This window comes from Pristis pectinata, chromosome 39, assembly GCF_009764475.1.
Source record: "Pristis pectinata isolate sPriPec2 chromosome 39, sPriPec2.1.pri, whole genome shotgun sequence".
Lineage (NCBI taxonomy): Eukaryota > Metazoa > Chordata > Chondrichthyes > Rhinopristiformes > Pristidae > Pristis > Pristis pectinata.
Window position 1 is genome coordinate 1,275,828 of NC_067442.1, and position 19,163 is coordinate 1,294,990.

Below are 19,163 nucleotides of genomic sequence, written 5' to 3' on the forward strand. Positions count from 1 at the left end.
GTACCAGTGAGGATAGGTCTGTCACTTCATAACACTGGGAGACAGTAACGGTTGGGACGGGTCTGTCACTGTATAACACTGAGCTATGCTACCAGTGGGGACAGGTCTGTCATTTTATAACACCGGGGTACAGTAACGGTTGGGATGGGTATGTCACTGTATAACACCGGGGTACGGTACCGGTGGGGACGGGTCTGTCACTGCATAACACTGGGAGACAGTAACGGTTGGGACGGGTCTGTCACTGTATAACACCGAGGTACGCTACCGGTGGGGACGGGTCTGTCGCTCTGTAACACCAGGGTACAGTACCATGGGGATGTATCTATCGCTGTACAACACCGGGGTACAGTACAGGTAGTGACGGGCCTTTCACTGTATTACACCAGGGTACAGGTCTGTCACTGTATAACACCAGGGTACAGTACTGGTGGGGACAGGTCTGTCACTGTATAACCAGGGTACAGTACCGGTGGGGACGGGCCTGTCACTGTATAAAACAGGGTGCAGTACCGGCGGGGATGGATCTGTCACTGTCTCACGCTTGTGTTGAACACTTGGGGCAGAATTTCCACTGTGATCCTCAACCAGGAAGCAGATGAAGGTATTTTGACAAAAGTGTTCAGAAAACTGACGGGTATTTTCCATTCAGTGAGGGAGCAGCAGGGAAAAAATCTCTGGTTTGTTCTCTGCACCTTACCGAACACGCCCGGAGTTTGATGGTTCCAGGAAGCTGTGGAACCTCTCACTGAGTCAGAGGCGCTGGAGGGACCAGCTCCCAATGTCCTGGTGACCAGCCTCCTCTGTGGGGCACTGATGGAGTGACACGCCGGGGGTCAGGCGGTGAGGAGGGAGTGCTGCACTGTGCGAGGGACAGTGAGGAGGGACGGGCCATGAGGAGGGAGTGCTGCGCTGCGGGAGGGCTGGTGAGGAGGGAGGGGCGGCAGGGAGGGAGTGCCGCGCTGTGGGAGGGGCAGTGAGGAGGGAGGAATGCTGTTGAGGGAGCACCGCGCTGTGAGTGCGTCCCTCGCCACAACACATTATTGACCAAACCCTGCTCTGAACTCTTGGGTCAACTGACCGCCCCACCCTCAGCCTCCTCCCACCATGCAGGTTCCCTGGGAATGTCAGCGACCCCGACTCCCCGCACCCCCACCCTCACTGAGCAAGTGGGGACACTTGATGTTGACACAAAGTGCTGGAAGGCGAGGGGCCATTGACCTGCGGAGGCCATGCAGAGAATGTCCCCGCATTTGCTGGAGTTTGGGTGGGGGGTGGGGGGCAGACTGAAATATCACAGATCCTGAGGAGTGCAGAGAGCGAGGATGTGCAGAGGGAGTCTCCTTGTGGGAAAATCTCAAATTAAGTGTCAGGGGTCTGAGCTCGTTCCAGATATCAATCTCCCTCTGTGGAAATAAACCTTCCCCCTCAGTTCCCCTTCAAATCTCCTTCCTCTCAGCTGAACCCTGTGCCCTCCAGTTCTGGATTCAGCTGGTGCTTTGGTGGGGGGGGGGGGGGGGGGGGCAGCCGTTTCTCCCTCTGAGAGGGCACTGAGACTTTGGCACTCCCCCGAAGGCCGGTGGAGGCAGCCGTCGCTGGCAACAAGGATGTGAGGTCCCCCACCACCCCCTGCCCCCTCCATCCCCCTGACCACCCCTCCCCCTCCTCCCCTTCCCCTTCCCTCCTCCACCCCCCACCCCTTCCACCTTCCACCCCGCTCTTCCCCCCTCCTCCCCGTCCCCAACCATCCTCTCCCCTTCACCCCCTCCCCTGCATCCCCCACCCCCTCCCCCACCCCACCCCTTCCCCCTCCCTCCTTCCCCTTCCCCTACACCCCCTCCCTCCTTCCCCTTCCCCCTCCACCCTTCCACCACCACCACCCCCCCTCCCCCCCATCGGTGGTTGAGCAGGTTGGAGAGCTGAGCGTCAGGTACCTATTCCGGGCTGTTGTCTCACACACGCAGCAACCGGCTCAACCACAATCAGCTGACGTACAAAGTGCGGTTGTTACATATTCCAGGAAGGGTTGGAATGGCGACTGGGTCACTGAGACAACTGCTCAGACATCTGAGAAATGCTTGTCTGACTCAGGTATCCTGGATACAAAGCAACTGTGTGTGTGTGTGTGTGTGTATGGTATGTGTGTATGTGTCTGTGTGCATGCGTGCGTCAGTCTGTGTGTGTGTGTGTGTGTGTGTGTGTGTGTGTGTGTGTGTGTGTGTGTGTGTGTGTGGTCGGACAGGGTACAAACGCCAGGAAAACTTCTGCAACAGCAACACAGGACATTCCACGCATGACCAGCATAAGTTCACATAAACCTAAATTACCATCAATTATACACAATTTACAGAACAAAAAAAAATCAGGATATCAGTGCAAGTTGAGGGAAGTGAAGTCCGAGGTAGTGTTGGGGGTTTTCAGGTGGGTTCAAGACCCTGAGGTCAGTGGGGAAGAAGCTGTTGTTGAACCTTGAGGTGTCTTCAGGCTCCGGGACCTCCTGCCTGATGGCAGCATGGAGAAGGGGGCACGGCCCGGATGGTGGGGGTCCCTGATGGTGGATGTCCCCTTCCTGAGACGTCGCCTCTTGTAGATGTTCCCCGGCGGTGGGGAGAGCTGTACCCGCGGCAGAACTGGCTGAGTCCCACCGCTCCCTGTAGCCTCTTGGGTTCCTGTGCTCGGAGTACCCACTCCAGGCCCTGATGCTCTCCACTGAGGAGGTTTTGTCAGAGCCTATGGTGACCGAATCTCCTCAAACTCCTCAGGAAGTAGAGACACTGGCGTGCCTTCTGCAAGGTTGCATCAATGCGCTGGGCCCGGGACAGATCCCCCGAGATGTTGTACCGCTGACCCTTCAGTGAGGACTGATGTGTGTTCCCCCAATTTCCCCTCTGCTGGGAAATGAGGGCTGACCTCACTGACACATGGAGGAACCCGTCACCTGCATCCTCCACCGGCTTATTTTAGGCGACGAAAGAAGTTTCCCTGGGTCCTGCAATTTGCGAAAGATTTCGGCGGGAATGGAACCGGCAGTGAAAGGGTTACCGGGAAGTAACTGCTTCACACAACAAAGCGCAACAGAGAATGTGGGAGGGGCGGTGAGGAGGGAGCGCCGCGCTGCAGGAGGGGCGGTGAGGAGGGAGCGCCGCGCTGCAGGAGGGGCGGTGAGCAGGGAGCGCCGCGCCGCTGGGGGGGAAGGGGCGGTGAGGAGGGAGCGCCGCGCTTTGGGTGACACAATGGGATAGGAATCTCAGTCACTTACAAGTCTTCGGATCCAATTTCATCTGCCTGGGATCCAGCCTCTCCCAGCGAGCAGGGGTGCAGTACAGTCCGTCTCCCAGTGAAACGACCCCTCCCCACCGCCGCTCCCTCCTCCGCCCCTCCCACAGAGGTACATCACCAGTCCGGACCTTCTGAGGGAAGCCCGGTCAGTGATGGAGCGGCGGGGTCCAGGACTGAGGAACCGTGCAGTGACGTCCGGGGTCTGGAGGGTCTGATCTCCAACACCCAGACCCTCCGTCCATTGTGGGAGCTGTGCGCCATCTACTGGCCTGTGTTCACATTGCTGCTATTTGCCGAGAGAGAGATGGGGGGGAGGGAGAGAGAGAGATGGGGGAGGGGAGAGAGAGAGAGATGGGGGAGGGGAGAGAGAGAGAGATGGGGGAGGGGAGAGAGAGAGATGGGGGGAGGGGAGAGAGAGAGAGATGGGGGAGGGGAGAGAGAGAGATGGGGAGGGGAGAGAGAGAGATGGGGAGGGGAGAGAGAGAGAGATGGGGAGGGGAGAGAGAGAGAGATGGGGAGGGGAGAGAGAGAGATGGGGGGAGGGGGAGAGAGAGATGGGGGAGGGGGGAGAGAGAGATGGGGGGAGGGGGGAGAGAGAGATGGGGGAGGGGAGAGAGAGAGATGGGGGAGGAGAGAGAGATTGGGGGAGGGGAGAGAGAGGGGGGAGGGGAGAGATGGGGAGGGGAGAGAGAGATGAGGGGGAGGGGAGAGAGAGATGAGGGGGAGGGGAGAGAGAGAGATGGGGGGAGGGGAGAGAGAGAGATGGTGAGGGGGAGAGAGAGATGAGGGGAGGGGGAGGGAGATGGGGAGGGGGAGAGAGATGAGGGGAGGGGAGAGAGAGAGATGGGGGAGGGGAGAGAGAGATGGGGGAAGGGGAGAGAGATGGGGGAGGGAGATGGGGAGGGGGAGAGAGATGGGGAGCGGGAGAGAGAGATGGGGGAGAGAGAGATGGGGAGGGGGGAGGGGGAGAGAGATGGGGGAGGGGAGAGAGAGAGATGGGGGAGGGGGGAGAGAGAGATGGTGAGGGGGAGAGAGAGATGGGGAGGGAGAGAGAGAGATGGGGAGGGAGAGAGAGAGATGGGGAGGGAGAGAGAGATGGGGGTGGGGGAGAGAGAGATGGGGAGGGGAGAGAGAGAGATGGGGAGGGGAGAGAGAGAGAGATGGGGAGGGGGAGAGAGAGATGGGGAGGGGGAGGGAGGGGGAGAGAGGGGGTAGGGAGGGAGAGGGAGGAGGGAGTACAGATGGTGTAGAGAGGGGGAGGGAGAGATTGAGAGGGGAGGGAGAGGAGGGAAGCGGGGGGAGGGGGAGAGAGTGGGAGGGAGAGGAGGGAGTGAGAGGCAGGAGGGGAAGGGGGAAGAGAGAGGGGGAAGGAGATAGTGGGGAGGGAGAGGTGGGTGGTGGGAGAGAGGGGATGGGATATGAGGGGGGAGGGAGAGAGTGTGGGGTAGAAATGGGGAGAGAGGGAGGGGAGAGTGTGGGAGAAAGAGGGGAGGGGGAGGTAGAGGGGAGGGGGACTGAGCGAGGGTGTGGGAGAGGGAGAACGAGGAAGAGCTGTGGGGAGAGAGCAGGGCAGTGGGATTGGTGTGGGGTCTGACTGGGCTGTGGGTAGGGAGAGGGGCAGTGGGATTGGTGTGGGGACTGACACAGGGCTGTGGGGAGAGAGTGGGGCTGTGGGACCAGTGTGGGGATGACAGGGCTATGGGGAGAGAGCGGGGCAGGGGCTGAGGGGAGACCTGATAGAGGTTTGTAAGATTTTGAGATCTAAAGATAGAGTGGACAGCCGGCATCTTTTCCCCAGGATTGTAATTGATAAGAGGACGTGTATTTAAGGTGAGTAGAAAGGATATGTGTGGGGCAGGTTTTATTTCAACAGGGAGCGGTGGGTCCCTGGAACAGGCTGCCATGGGTGGTGGTGGAGGCAGATAGCTCAGGATCTTTTCAGAGACTCTTAGGTGGGCAGGTGAATGTGCAGAGAAGGGAGGGATGTGGTCAATGTGCGGGGAAGAAGGACTTGGAGTCATTGGTTTGATTAGTTGGGCACAACATGTTCAATATCTATTTCCACTATGTGTCGTGATGTTTTAAATTCCATGTCTGACCGTTGTCCAGCTCTTGCCTGCTTCAGTTACTGAGGAAATGTGAATCGGAAAAGAACTTACAGAATCAGTAGTTTTATTGTAATATATGTTAACACGAAAATACATTCTTTGAGCGAGGCTCGTTACAAAAGGCACTTCCTTAACAAGGGAAAAGGAATAGAGAATTGGTGTACAACATGACACAGCACTCGAAGGCATTTACACATCTCCATCCAGAGGCATTAAATACATCAGCAGATCACAAAGCAGGACGTTTTTGACAGATAAATAATTCTTCCTTATATTAATTACAAACTACAATACCGAGCTTAAACTGATTTAGTGCGAACTGTACAACCTGTCGAACGTGATGATTGAAACCGATCATTTTGGCCCATTTTGGGGGAATGTCAGGGAGAAGTGGGGAGAGAGTTTGTACCGGGGAGACGCCGAGATCAGGGACGCCGGGGAGCCGGAGGGGAGGGGGAAAGAGGGGGGGGGATCCAGGGTCGGGACCCCAGGGAAACGGCGAAGGGGTGAGTGTCGGGAGACGGGGGAGTCTAAGTTAAGGACACCGGGATTATTGACGGGGGCGGGTGGGGGGCGGTGGGGAATGTGTTCGGGACAAACACTCTAAGTTGGAGCAGGTCTCTGGGGTCCCGGGAGGTCTGGGTGTCGGGGTGCCCCGGGATGACGGGCTCCCGGGAAGTCTGGGGTGCCGGGGGCTGTCCCGGGAGGTCTGGGTGTCGGGCTGTCGCGGGAGATCTGGGTGTCGGAATGTCCCGGCTCTGGGTTGCGGGGGGTGGGGTGGTCTTGAGGTGTCTGGGACGGGGGGATCCCGGCGGTGGGGGGGGGGGGCGGTTCTCAGGAAGTCGGGGTGTCCCTTTGGGGGTCCGGGGAGGGGGGGGTGCTTGAGATGCCGGGGGGTGGTTCCGGGGTGGGGGTGGGTTGCAGGAGGAGGGGGGCGGGGGTCTTGGGATGTCGGGGTTGTCCTGGGGGATCAGGAGGGCCGGGGTGGGGGTCCCGGTATCAGGGACGTTCCAGGCGCCACCTCCAGCCCAGGAGGCCGGGTGGACGGGGTCCCGCGGGGTAGAGAACCCCGCGTCAGAGCAGCCAGCGCCCCAGGACGAGCGGGAGGAGGGTGAGCGAGGCCCGGACCGGGTGTCCGCCGCCCGTCACCGCCAGGTTGTTCCCGGAGCCCGGGCTGGCCGTCTGCGCTGCGATTGGTCTGTCGGATAGATCCCGCCCCTCCGTCTGCGCTGCGATTGGTCGGTCGGATAGATCCCGCCCCTCGGTCTGCGCTGCGATTGGTCGCTCCGCCGCACCTGTCTCCGAACTCTGTGTTGCTATTGGTCGCTCTGTCACGTCCCTCGGCGAGGTCTGCTCTTCCATTGGTCGCTCCGCCGCGTCTCTCCCCGCACTCTGCGCTGCCATTGGTTGCTCGGTCCCGGAGGCGGGGCGTCGGTCCCGGTTGCAGCGGTTGCCCCGACAACATCGGAAGTCGGGTCCGGGAGTGAAGCCGAAGGTGTGGAGGGATCCGGGGTTCCGGCAGGCGCTCGGCGACGCGCAGCCCCGGAGGGTCAGGGTCTGGCCGGCGGCCACTGCAACGGGGCAGGCACAGGGACTGAGTTAGTGGCGGCGGAGAGAAGGGCGGACGGGGGGGTGGTTGAGTGTGAGGAGGGTGAGGTGAGGCTGTTGGTAGGGGCTGGGTGTGTGGGGAGGGTGTGAGGCTGTTGGTAGGGGCTGGGTGTGTGGGGATGGGGTTCGGGTTTGGGGCGGGTTTTGGGAGAGTGGATGGGGTTTGGGGTGGGCATGTGACGAGGTGTAGGGATGTGGGAAGGGTGGGGGTTTGGGGGAGGGTGGGGATTTGGGGGTGGGTGTGTGGTTGGGGACGGGTGGGAATAGTGGGGATGGGGAGAGCGGTGGAGGTTGGGGAAAGGTGGTGGGTGAGGGATGGGGAGGGGTGGGTGGCGATGGGAGGAGCGGTGTTTGGGGAAGGGATGGGGATAAGGGGTGTGCGGAGGGGGTGGGGATAGGGGGCTGGGTGTGTGGGGAGGGGTGGGGTTGGGCGGTGCAGTGGCTGTGTGGGAAGATTGAGGAGGGGAGGGGTGAGGTGGGGTTGGGGGTGCGTGTGGGGTTGGAGGGATGGTGAGCGGAGGTGGTTGGTTTGTGTGGGGAGGGGAGTGGTGAGGGGTGGGGACGGGTTCCGGCATCGGGGGCCGCGGATAGATGGGTGGGGCGCCGGCCTGGTTGTTATGGAGACGGGGGTCGGGGGGTATCTGGCGTCTGGGGTGACCCCACACACCCGAGGGTGGGTCTGCGGGGGTGGGATGGGGGTTACATGACAGCCACGAAGCTGTGCTGCAGTTACGCTGGAGCCGCGCCGGGCAACTCCGCAGTGACACCACAGTTCAGGCGGGGGGGGGGGTGGTGGTGGTGGTGGGGGGGGGTACGGCGGAGTTACCTTCGGGCCTCAGCTCCCTCCGGGCTGTGTCAGGGCGAACCTGCGCTGGAGTCACGTCCCTGTTCAGTTGGGGGTTGCGTTGAATTTGAGTCTGCAAGCGCTCCGGGATGTGCAGGGGAAGTCTGGCGCTCCCCGGGGGGAGCGGTGTTGGGTTCGCATTGAGATTCCCGCCCCTGGAGTTACACTGCGGGAGGAGGGGTGGGTGGGGTCGGCGTGGTTCCACGCTGCAGTTCTGTTAGCGGGCGGTTGGGTTGGAGACCCGCTGGGACCGTGAAAGCGAGGACTTACTTGTTCCTGAAGAATACAGACACCAGAGCTGCTCCCCAACGCATCTCACCACCCCGGTGGAACCCTCACAGGAGTTGTTCCCACTGGCTGCGCACCCGTAACACTCCACACCGTTCAGGGTGGCGTTCGCTGCCTCTGCCAATAGATCAGGGGAGCGTCGTCAGGGTTCTCTTCACCAGCATCCACCCCACCCCCCACCTCTGTCTTCCTCCGTCCCCCTCTCCCCGACCTCTCTCCCCCGCCACCGACCCCCTCTCCTCCTCTCTCCCCCTCTCCCCCCCGTCCCCCTCTCCCCGTACCCCCTCCCCCTGCCTCCCCGGCGAGGGTTGGGCAGTCAGCGGGCGGAGCCACCGCCGCCGTGTGTCGGGCTTGTACCTGCGATGCTCCGGTTGTTACATAGCGACGTGGCGCAGCAGGACTCGGAGACCTGCAGCGAGAATGTCCCAGAGCTGAACGATAGTCCTTCTTCGCACGTCCCGCACCCACGGACATCCAGCTCCTGGGACCTCCCGTCTGGGGAAGGACACAACGGCTGTGTGAACGGGGCGGCAGCCAGCGGGGTCCCATCCTCCCGCACTCCCACCACCCCCCGCCTGGTCCCCGTCGTCCCAACCGCAAGTCCTGTGTCCCCGACGTGCTCCAACTGTGGTTCCCTACCGCCCCATATCTGACCACCCCCATTCCCCCCGCACCTGCAATACATCCGACAATTCCCATCCCATGGTGAAATGTATCTTCATCCCCTCCCCTACACCCGTCCCCATCTCTGACCCCCTCCGGCCCCTACACCCCTCTCCTTCTCTGTGACCCCCTCCCTCCCCTACACCCGTCCCCATCTCTGACCCCCTCCGGCCCCTACACCCCTCTCCTTCTCTGTGACCCCCTCCGACCCCTACACCCGTCCCCATCTCTGACCCCCTCCGGCCCCTACACCCCTCCCCGTCTCTGACCCCCTCCGACCCCTACAGCCTTCCCCGTCTCTGTGACTCCCTCCCTCCCCTACACCCCTCCCCGTCTATGAGCTAAACTAAAACTATTCCTATCCAGCCCCAATTTCCAGCCTTATCCCCACATCCCTTGAAACCCTGACTAGTTAGATATCTATCAATCTCCTCCTTAAACGCCCCCAATGATCGGGCCTCCACAGCTGTACGTGGCAAAGAATTCCATAAATTCACTACCCTCTGGCTGAAGAAATTTCTCCTCATCTCTGCTTTAAACTTGTACCCTCTAATTCTAAGACTGTGCCCTCTAGTCCTGGACTCACCCACCAAGGTAAACAGCTTGGCCACATCTACTCTGTCCAGTCCTTTCAACATTTTAAATGTTTCTTTGAGGTCCCCCCTCATTCTTCTGTACTCCAGTGAGTACAATCCAAGAGCCGACCAACGGTCATCATACGTCAGCCCTTTCATTCCGGGAACCATCCTCGTAAATCTCCTCTGAACCCTCTCCAACATCAGCACATCCTTCCTAAGATATGGGGCCCAAAACTGTACGCAAATGAGGCATCGTTTGGTCCGCCTGAGAACTGTCTCTGACCCTCCTCCGCTTCACTGTCGACAGCATCCTGTGTGGAAGTTTGGAACCTGGGGTCCTGCCTCCTTCGGCCTTTAAATTCCCGTGTCCGTGGTCGACAGCAGGTCACCTCCCCAGTGTGAGAGCGGTCAGTGTCCGCATTTACCGGCGGCGGCAGCCCTGCAGTGACAGGCAGTGGCCACGGGACGGCGGTGTCGCTCCACTGTCAGACTCGGGAGTCCCAGAGACTGGGGATCCTGTGCTGTGTCTCACTGCTGGTTCCCAGAGACCTTTCCCCCACCTACCAGGCACCGCCGGAGTGTGGCGGGACACTCCCCCCTCGCCTGGGTGAGTGCGGCTCGAATAGCTCTCAGCACAGTCCAGGACAGAGCAGAGACGGGGAGGGGATCCACTGAAACACCTCCCCCCGCCATCCCTCCACCACCGGCGCACAGTGGCTGCAGTGCCAACTGTCTACAGAACGCACTGTAACCCCTTCCCGCTCCTCCCCGTCTCTGTGCCCCCCTCCACCCCTCCCCGTCTGCCGTGACCCCCTCCCTCCCCTATACCCGTCCCCGTCTCCGTGACCCCCACCCTCCCCTACACCCTCCCCGTCTCTGTGACCCCCTCCCTCCCCTACACCCCTCCCTGTCTCTGTGATCCTCTCCGGCCCCTACACCCCTCTCCGTCTCTGACCCCCTCCCTCCCCTACACCCCTCCCCGTCTCTGTGCCCCTTCCGGCACCCCCTCCGCCTCTGACCCCACCCCCCCCCCCTTTGCAGACCTCCCTCTGTGACCTTCACCGTTGCTCAGACTCTGCGTCTGAGCTGACAGAACAGAAACAGGGGGAGGCCATTCGCCCTCTCCTTCTTGCTGCCCCGTCCATGGAGACCGAGGATGACCTTCCCCCACCCCGACCCCCCCCCCCCCCACCGTGTCGAGAAACCCACCGACCCCTCCCTGAATGACCTCCATTTCGGTCCCGCCAAAGCCCAGCGTCAGACAGCACGGAAACAGGCCCTTCGGCCCACCTGCTCCATGCCGACCAAGGTGCCCACCTAAGCCGGTCCCATTTGACACCCCCCACCCACCCCCCCCCCCCCCCCCCCCGCCATCTCAGCCCTCCCCTGCCCTCAGCCAGCGACCCAGAAGGACGGTGCCGGTCCCACGCCCGCGGAACTTACCGTCCATCATGGAGACGTGGAGGGTCTTGCAGGGGTGAGCAGAGCAGCGTATAACCAGGGGCTCGGAGTGTTCCAGCCGGGAGTGGCACCTCAGACCTGTGGGGTGGGGGCGAGGAGGGGCAGAGGTTAGACTCGAGGCTGTCGGCAGTGGGTGCTGAAGCCCCCGCCCGCCACCCTCCGTTCCCCGCCCCAGCTCCCTACCTGGCAGGGCGCTGCGGCTGTTACAGAGCCGCCCCTTGCAGCAGGTGGGGTCCGAGGTGGTCTGCACTCCGTACGTCGAGGCCTTGGGCATCCGGCAGATGCTCTCCGACGCGCAGCCCTTGGCAACGACCAGCGAGCCGGCTGTGGGGAGAGGAAGGGGGAGGGGAGTGAGGGGGCGGCCGGGACATCCCTCCACCCCAGCTCTCTGCGCGGTACCACTGCACAGCAGAGAACCAGGCCGTTCGGCCCACCGCAGGTTCCCTGTCCAACAGCTCGAACCCCTCTGTCGTATCTGCCTCCACCCACACCCCTGGCAGCACATTCCAGGCACCCACCGCTCTGTGCCCCACACATCTCCTTTAAACGTTTCCCCTCCCACCTTAAACCGACGCCCTCTGGAATATGACATTCCCACCCTGGGGAAGGAGACTGACTGTCTAACAGTACAGCACTGGACAGGCCATTCGGCGCACGATGTTGGGCCGATCCTGATGCCGATATATACTAAATGTCCTCCTCCTGTGTGTCATCCGTATCCCCCCATTCCCTTCATATTCACGATCTATCTAAAAGCCTCTTAAACTCCCCCAAACTGCCCGCTCCCACTGCTACCCCTGGTGACTCAGTCCAGGTACCTACACCTCTCCGCGTAAAAAAAAACTTGCTCCTCTTTTTTTATCTGAACTTAAGAACGTTTGCTAACTAAAATCACTACAAAATGACTTTGAGGGTCAAAACTACCACAACTAACAAAAACGAAAAAAACACGCAGACAGATTCAAACTGCAGAACTGCAGCAGACAACGCGAACTAAACGACCGCAAAACGCACCAGTTCAGACAAGAATCTCGTTCACACCGTTTTCTTTTAAATATAGACCTTTATCAGCTAAAAGCACTACAAAAGCACGACTAAGTACCACAACTAATACAGAAAGGAGAAACCAAACTGAGCAGCTACATAACTACAGCGATAACGCTAACTAGCCCCCACTAAACGCACACGCACCACTTCACAGAAGAATCTCGTTCCCACTGTCCACGACCCACGCGATCCCCTGAGGGGCTCACCGATCGCTGAACTCACCCGGGGTGCCGCGGATACCGTGAAAAACCTGCCCTTCACGTCGCCTTTAAACTTCTCTGGGAAAAAGACTCTGTCTAACGTTAGACCCTCTCATAACTTTATAAACCTCTCCCCTCGGTCTCTGCCGCTCCAGAGAAAATAACCGAAGTCTATCCAACTTTTCCTTATAGCTCATGCCCTCTAACCCAGGCAGCGTCCTGGTGAACCTCTCCTGCACCCTCTCGAAAGCCCCCACACCCTTCCTGTAACGGGGCGACCAGAACCGCACACAATACTCCAAGTGAAGCCTGACCAGAGTTTTACAAAGCTGCAACATGACATCCTGACTTTTAGCTCAAATCCCGTGCAAAGTCCACCTCCCTCAGCTTCAACCCATGCCCTGAAGTTTTTGATACCCTGCCCCCCTGGGGGAAACACTGACACCTCCCCCGACCCTCTATCTGCACCTCTATACCCCTCTATCGGGTCACTGTTCAGCCGGGGGAGACAGACCCAAGTTTGTCGATCTCTCTCCATAACTAAAGTCCTCCGACTCTGCCAAGATCACGGGGAATCTCCTCTGCACCGTCCCCTCCCATGCGCGGTCACCTGGTGTGGAGGACGGAGTGTGTCCTGTCGACGTTGTGGGCAAATTCGGTTTGTCCCCTTTCACCAACTTTTACCGATGCACCATAGAAAGCGTCCTATCCGGGTGTATCACAGCTTGGGATGGCAACTGCTCTGCCCAGGACCGCAAGAAACCGCAGAGAGTTGTGGACACGGCCCAGCGCGTCACGGAAACCAGCCTCCCCGCGGACTCTTGTCTTTACCTCTCGCTGTCTTGGCGAAGCAGCCGACATAATCAAAGACCCCACCCACCCGGGTCATTCGCTCTTCTCTCCTCTTCCATCGGGTAGAAGATACAGGAGCCTGAGGGCACGTACCCCCAGACTCAAGGACAGCTTCTACCCCACTGTGATAAGACTATTGAACGGTTCCCTTATACGATGAGATGGACTCTGACCTCACGATCTACCTTGTTGTGACCTTGCACCTTATTGCACTGCACTTTCTCTGTAGCTGTGACACTTTGCTCTGTACTATCATTGTTTTTACCTGTACTACATCAATGCACTCTGTACTAACCCAATGTAACTGCACCGTGTAATGAATTGACCTGCACGATCGGTATGTAAGACAAGTTTTTCACTGTACCTCAGTACAAGTGACAATAATAAACCAAATAAATAAGACGGGACGTACACCTGATCTCGGTGCTGTAATCGTGGAAGCAGTACCGCTCGTTGCCGAGGCACCTCAGGACCCTGGTGCTCCGGGCGCACGCCTCCTCCGAGAGGTTGAAACAACTGAAACATTCGAGGCCGTTGGGCTCCGCGTCCTCTGTCACTGAAACACAGGCACAGGGGGGTGGTCAGGGTCGCCAAGGCTGCGGGCGGGCGAAGGGGGTCCCCGTTCTCCGGCGCCCACACCTTACCGTGGAGGTCCCGGTCGTTGCAGAGGTGAGAGCGGCAGCAGCGGCTGGTAACGGTCCGGCGCACGGAGCCGGCGTTGAAGGACGTGGCTTCTCCGCAGACGCCACAGCTCCTGATCACGGTGCGGGCCCGCTTCTCGCCTGCGGGAGGGTAGCAGGGGGTTGGGGTCAGCAACTGTGCAATATTCCCACCTCCTGCCCCATCCCTCCTGTCACCCTCTCCCCGCCCCTCCCGTAGGTCCCTCTCCTCGCCTCCCCACTCCCTGTCGGTTCTTCTCGTCCCCCCTCCATCCCTCACTCCCCCTCCTCCTCTCCCTCCCTTATCCCTCTTTACAGCGGCCTATTAACCCACCGCCCCACGTGTATGTTTCGGACGTGGGAGGGGACGTCCCACACATACAGCGACGGAGGTCGGGATCGAACCCCGGTCTCCGGGGCTATGAGGCAGCGGCTCTGCCCGCTGCGCCACTGGGCTGCTCTCCGTCTCCTTGTCACTGATTCTGTCCATGTCCCCGCCTGTTCGTCCACCTGTCGGCGCTGACACCAGTCTCCCTCAGCTGCCGGCGGCGGGGAACTTCTCCTGTGTGACCTCCGGTACTGGGAAGATTTCCCTGGATCCCCCGCCCGCTACAGCACCCGGACTGGGGGAGAGGGGCGTTCTGCCCTGGAGGGAACCTCACCGATAGTCTTCGTTATCAAGGTTGCGGTGCACGACTGGTCCGCCAGGGAGTCACAGACGGTTCCGTCCCGGGTGCAGTCTCCGTCCGAATCCATGCAGCTGAAACATTTCAGGCCCAGTCCTGTCAGAAGCAAGCGGGCAGCGGTCACTGGGAGCCCACAGGTCGGGCACCGGCCCCAGCAGATCCCAGATCTTTTCCCGGACCCTGGCCCCGGCTCCCTTGGAAGGGACAATCTCACCAAGAGCCACCAGGTACAAACCACAGGCGGTACTGGTCCATAGCCCGGGCAGGAGATACGACACAGAGACGGGCCATGCGTCCCAGCTGGTCCATACTACACACCGCCCTCCTTCAGTTTTAACCCCCTGCTCCCTTGCCCCTAACCCATCCTCTGGGTAAGTGCGTTTATCAGAAGATACAGGAGCATAATCAGGCCATTCAGCCCATCGAGTCTGCTACACCATTTAACCCTAACTGATCTTTCCTCAACCCCATTCTCCCCGTAACCATCAACCCCCCCCCCCCCCCTCACAAACCAAGACGCCTTCCGTCTCTGCCTTAAACACACCCAATGACTTGGCCTCCACTGCCCTCTGTGGCAACAAATTCCACAGATTCACCGCCTTCTGGCTGAAGAAATTCCTCCTCATCTCTGTTCTAAAGGGACGTCCCTTTATTCTGGGGCTGTGCCCTCGGATCCTGGACTCTCCCACTGATGGAAACATCCTCTCCATGTTTGGTCTATCTGGGCCGTTAAGGTTTACGGTATTCCCTGTGGAGACGAGCCCCACGTTCCCACTGCTCATTGGGGAAGGAAGCGTTTTCTGAAACCCACCCCTTCCCATTACCAGGTGACTCTCACATTGATAGTTTCCAGTTCTGCTTTCTCCCAGAAAACAGGAGCCATTCCCTCTCCCATCTGCCTGCCCTGTCCACACCTTCCCTTGTCTGAGGGAAGGTGGACTCCTTGCATTTCGTGCGCCCTTGCACTTCCAGAATTGACCTGGCAAAATCTTCTCTGCACCCACTCCGGTACCTCCAAGTCCGTCCCACAACGCAGTCACCCCCTTGCAACCCTCAGGATTCAATGCCGGCTTCAGATAACCTGCCCCTCCTGTTTGTGATAGAACCAGCAAGCGCACTAACTCAGTGTTTCTCTCTCCACAGACGGTGCCTGACCTGCGGTTTACTTCTGGCTGCCTCTCCCAATAAAGTCAAAGTGCTGAGAAAACTCATCAGGTCAGGCAGCGTCTGTAGAGAGAGAATCAATTCAAAGTCTTGAGTCATGGAGCGATACAGCACGGATACAAGCCCTTCGGCCCAACCAGTCCCTGCCAACCACTGTGCCCACCCAGCTAGTCCCAATTTCCTGCATTCGGCCCATATCCCTCCAAGCCCTGCCCCTCCATGTACCTTTCTTAGTGTTTCTTAAATGATCCTGCTGTACCTGCCTCACCCTCTGGCAGCTCATTCCAAGTACGGACCACCCTCTCAGTGAAGAAGTTGCCCCTCAGGTTCCTTGTAAATCTTTCCCCTCTCACCCTAAACCTATGCCTCCTAGTTTTGAACTCCCCTACCCTGGGGAAAAGGTCGCCCCTCATATTCTTTTGTTGCAAGGAATAAAGACCCAGCCTGGCCAATCTCTCCCTATAACTCAGGACCTCGAGTCCTGGCAACATCCTCATAAATTTTCCCTACTCTCTTTCCAGTTCAACCACGTCTTTCCTATAACAGTGCGACCTAAACCATACACAGTACTCCAAGTGCGGCCTCACCAACAACTTATACAACTGCAACATAATGTCCCAACTTCACCCTGTCTACGTGTGACGCAGCTTTCAATGAACTATGCACTTGTACTCCTAGGTCCCTGTGCTCCATTACACTCCCTGGTGCCCCACCATTCACAGTACAAGTCCTGTGCTGGTTTGACTTTCCAAAATGCATCATCTCACACTTATCTGTATTGATATCCATTTACACTCCTCGGCCCACCTCCCTAACTGATCAAGACCCCCCCGCCCTATAATCTACAATAACCTTCACTATCAACAACACCTCCTGATTTCATGTCATCTGCAAATTTACTGATCAAGCCTTGTGCATTCACATCCAAATCGTTGATAAAAATAACGAATAGCAAGGGTCCCAGCACCGACCCCTGCAACCATCCACTTTATCGATGCTTCTCGTAATTTTAAACACTTCTATAAGGGGTCGCCCCTCATTCTCCTACGTTCCAAGGAATAAAGACACAGTCTGACCAACCTCTCCCTGTAACCCCTATAACGTCTTGTAACCCCTATAGCGTGTGTGTGTGTGTGTGTGTGTGTGTGTGTGTGTGTGTGCGCGTGCGTCAAACTGCCTGCCCCTTAATCCATTAACGAGACAGCATTTAAAGCGATTGTATCAGCGGGACCATCTGGATCGCCACCCTGCCGCAGAGGCAGCCTGACCTGCTGATGTGTGAATGGGTTTCTGTTTCCCAACCGGCAACTCCCTGCTCACGTGCGCTATCCTTTTATAAATAAACCCGGGCTTCTTTGCCGTATTTCTGTCTTTGCGAACCTGTGGTACAACTTTTGGTGATGGGTGTGTTGTGTGCTCTGGAAGCCTTCTCCTCCTCCTCCCTCCCCCCACAGTCACACGATCTGGGTAACAAACAGTTTATTATCTTCCTTCCCTGGAGATGGTCACGTTGAAACCCATTCACCCCGAACCATCCTTACGTTTAGAAACGTGCGCTTGCCTCCAAAGTCAAGGTAAGATCCATCACACAATCCTGTCGGTCACACTAACCAGCCTCGCCTCCGCGGACTCCGTCTACACTTCTCGCTGCCTCGGTAAAGCAGCCAACATAATCAAAGACCCCTCCCACCCCAGACATTCTCTCTTCTCCCTCCTCCCATCGGGCAGAAGATACAAAAGCCTGAAAGCGCGTACCACCAGGCTCAAGGACAGCTTCTACCCCGCTATTACCAGACTCTTGAACGAGCCTCTCATACGCTAAAAGATGAACTCTTGATCTCCCGATCTACCTGGTCGTGGCCCTTGCACCTTATTTTCTGTCTGCACTGCACTTTCTCTGTAACTGTGACTCTTTATTCTGCATTCTGTTTTCCTTCTGTACCGCCGCGACGTACTGATGTCGGGAATGATCTGACTGGATGGCACGCAGAGTAAAGTTTTTCGCAGTATCTCGTTACATGTGACAAGATTGTGATAGATGGCCGTGCCATCTTCTCGCAGCTCCCATCGGGCAGGAGGACAGAAGCCTGAAGTCCCCACACCACCAGGTTCAGGAACAGCGACTTCCCTTCAACCATTCGGTTCTTGAACTGACCGGCAGAACCCTGATCACTTCCTCAGCGCAGCAGCACTGGGACCGCTGAGCACTGCAGTGGACTTTTGTTCTAATTATGTTCTTTCTGGTATAATTGACGTTTTTCCTGTGAATGTTGTGTCTCTGATGCTCTGTGCCTGTGATGCTGCTGCAGGTAAGTTTTTCATTGCACCTGTGCACACGTGGACCTGTGCATCTGACAGTAAACCCGACTTTGACAGATTTGCAACAGTTCATTTTCTTACGGACATCGGAGGGGGTTTGAGGTGAGCGAGGGGGTTTAAGGACGATGATCCTCCCTCAGCGCACCGATCTCAGCTGGTTGTGTCTCCAGACTGGGATCTGACCTACAGCTGGAGGGGGGAATGGCAGAAATCTCTGGTACTGCGCATTCCTGACGCCTATCAACACCCTGTGGGGGTGGGGGGGGGGTCACCACTGATCAGGAGCTCAACCACACCGGCCACAGAAACACCGCGGCTACCGGAGCAGGTCAGAGGATGGGGATCCTGCGGACAGTGACTGACCTGACACCCCAAGGACTTTCCCCCAGCTGCACGCTAGGAGTGTGAGGTACCCTCCCCACCTCCTTGGGTGGGTGTGGCTCCAGCAACTCTCGAGACGCTCGACACCGTCCAGGAAGGGGCAGCCGCTCCGTCGGCACCCCCCCCCCCACCCCCACATCCCCTGCCCCCAAACACCCCCTCCCTCCAGCACCGGCCCACAGCGGCTGCAGTGCGCTCCGTCCACAGAACGCACCGCGGTCACTCGCCCGGGCTACTCCGACAGCACCTCCCGAACCCCCCACCTCCCCCCAAGAGGGACGGGGGCAGCGGGGGGGGGCGCAGGGGGAACACCACCGCCCGCAGGTTCCCCCCTCCGCCGTCCCCACTGGAAAATCTATCGGCAGTCCCTTCACCCTGAACCCCGGGACTCCCTCCTCCCTACAGCACCGTGGGAGCCCCTTCCCCACACGGACTGCGGCGCTGCGGCGGTTCGGGGGAGGTGCGGCTTACCCCCCACCTTCTCGGTGAAGGTGGGGGGTGAGCCGGGTGGTGTCACTTGCGCAGCCCATCAGAAGGACTCGGTGGAGGAGCCGGAACGACCGAGTGCTCACCTTCCGTAACCAGAGCGCAAAGCAGAAAGATCCCAGACAAACTCTTCATCCTCCCTGGCCCAGAGGTAGACGGGACACCAACGCTCCCTCAGCCCTCTGCAGACTAGGTCTCCCTGCCTGTGAGCTTTGTACCGGCTGCTCCTCCCATGACCCTGGGGCCTTTGGATACTTTCCCACTGTGTAACGCACCTGTCTCATTCCGATCGGGACACTCCTCCCCGGCCACCAACTCACACGCGAGGGGTACACCCTCGGTTAACGCACGCTGCATGGTGGGTCAGGAACAGCGGGGAGGGGCTGTGATGGGGACTGAGAGGGGGAATGGAGACAGAGAGGGAGAGAGAGAGACAGAGAGAGGGAGAGAGAGACGGGGAGAGAGACAGAGAGAGGGAGAGAGAGACAGGGCGAGAGAGAGAGAGAGACAGGGAGAGGGAGTGGTAAATTGTTAAAATTA

At 58.8% G+C, this 19,163-nt stretch overlaps 1 protein-coding gene across 1 annotated transcript; it reads right to left on the reverse strand.

The window, feature by feature from the left end:
* Positions 1-6,328: 6,328 nt before the first annotated feature.
* LOC127587237 (urokinase plasminogen activator surface receptor-like) lies at positions 6,329-18,785 on the reverse strand. Its single transcript, XM_052045502.1, has 9 exons — positions 18,710-18,785; positions 14,250-14,369; positions 13,573-13,710; positions 13,341-13,484; positions 11,013-11,153; positions 10,812-10,907; positions 8,485-8,622; positions 8,110-8,244; positions 6,329-6,958 (listed from the first exon to the last, which is right to left on the reverse strand). The coding sequence occupies exons 1-9, from the start codon at positions 18,756-18,758 to the stop codon at positions 6,462-6,464; spliced, it is 1,458 nt and encodes a 485-aa protein (XP_051901462.1). The 5' UTR covers positions 18,759-18,785; the 3' UTR covers positions 6,329-6,461.
* Between the last annotated feature and the right edge of the window lie 378 nt (positions 18,786-19,163).

Excerpts from the sequence above, each read along its gene's own strand:
- LOC127587237 (XM_052045502.1), bottom strand. The coding sequence starts at position 18,758 with ATGAAGAGTTTGTCTGGGATCTTTCTGCTTTGCGCTCTGGTTACGGAA. Across the intron at positions 13,485-13,572 it reads CAACGACCGGGACCTCCACG|TGACAGAGGACGCGGAGCCC; the intron begins GTAAGGTGTGGG and ends CCTGTGTTTCAG. Across the intron at positions 10,908-11,012 it reads CAGCCGCAGCGCCCTGCCAG|GTCTGAGGTGCCACTCCCGG; the intron begins GTAGGGAGCTGG and ends CCCACCCCACAG.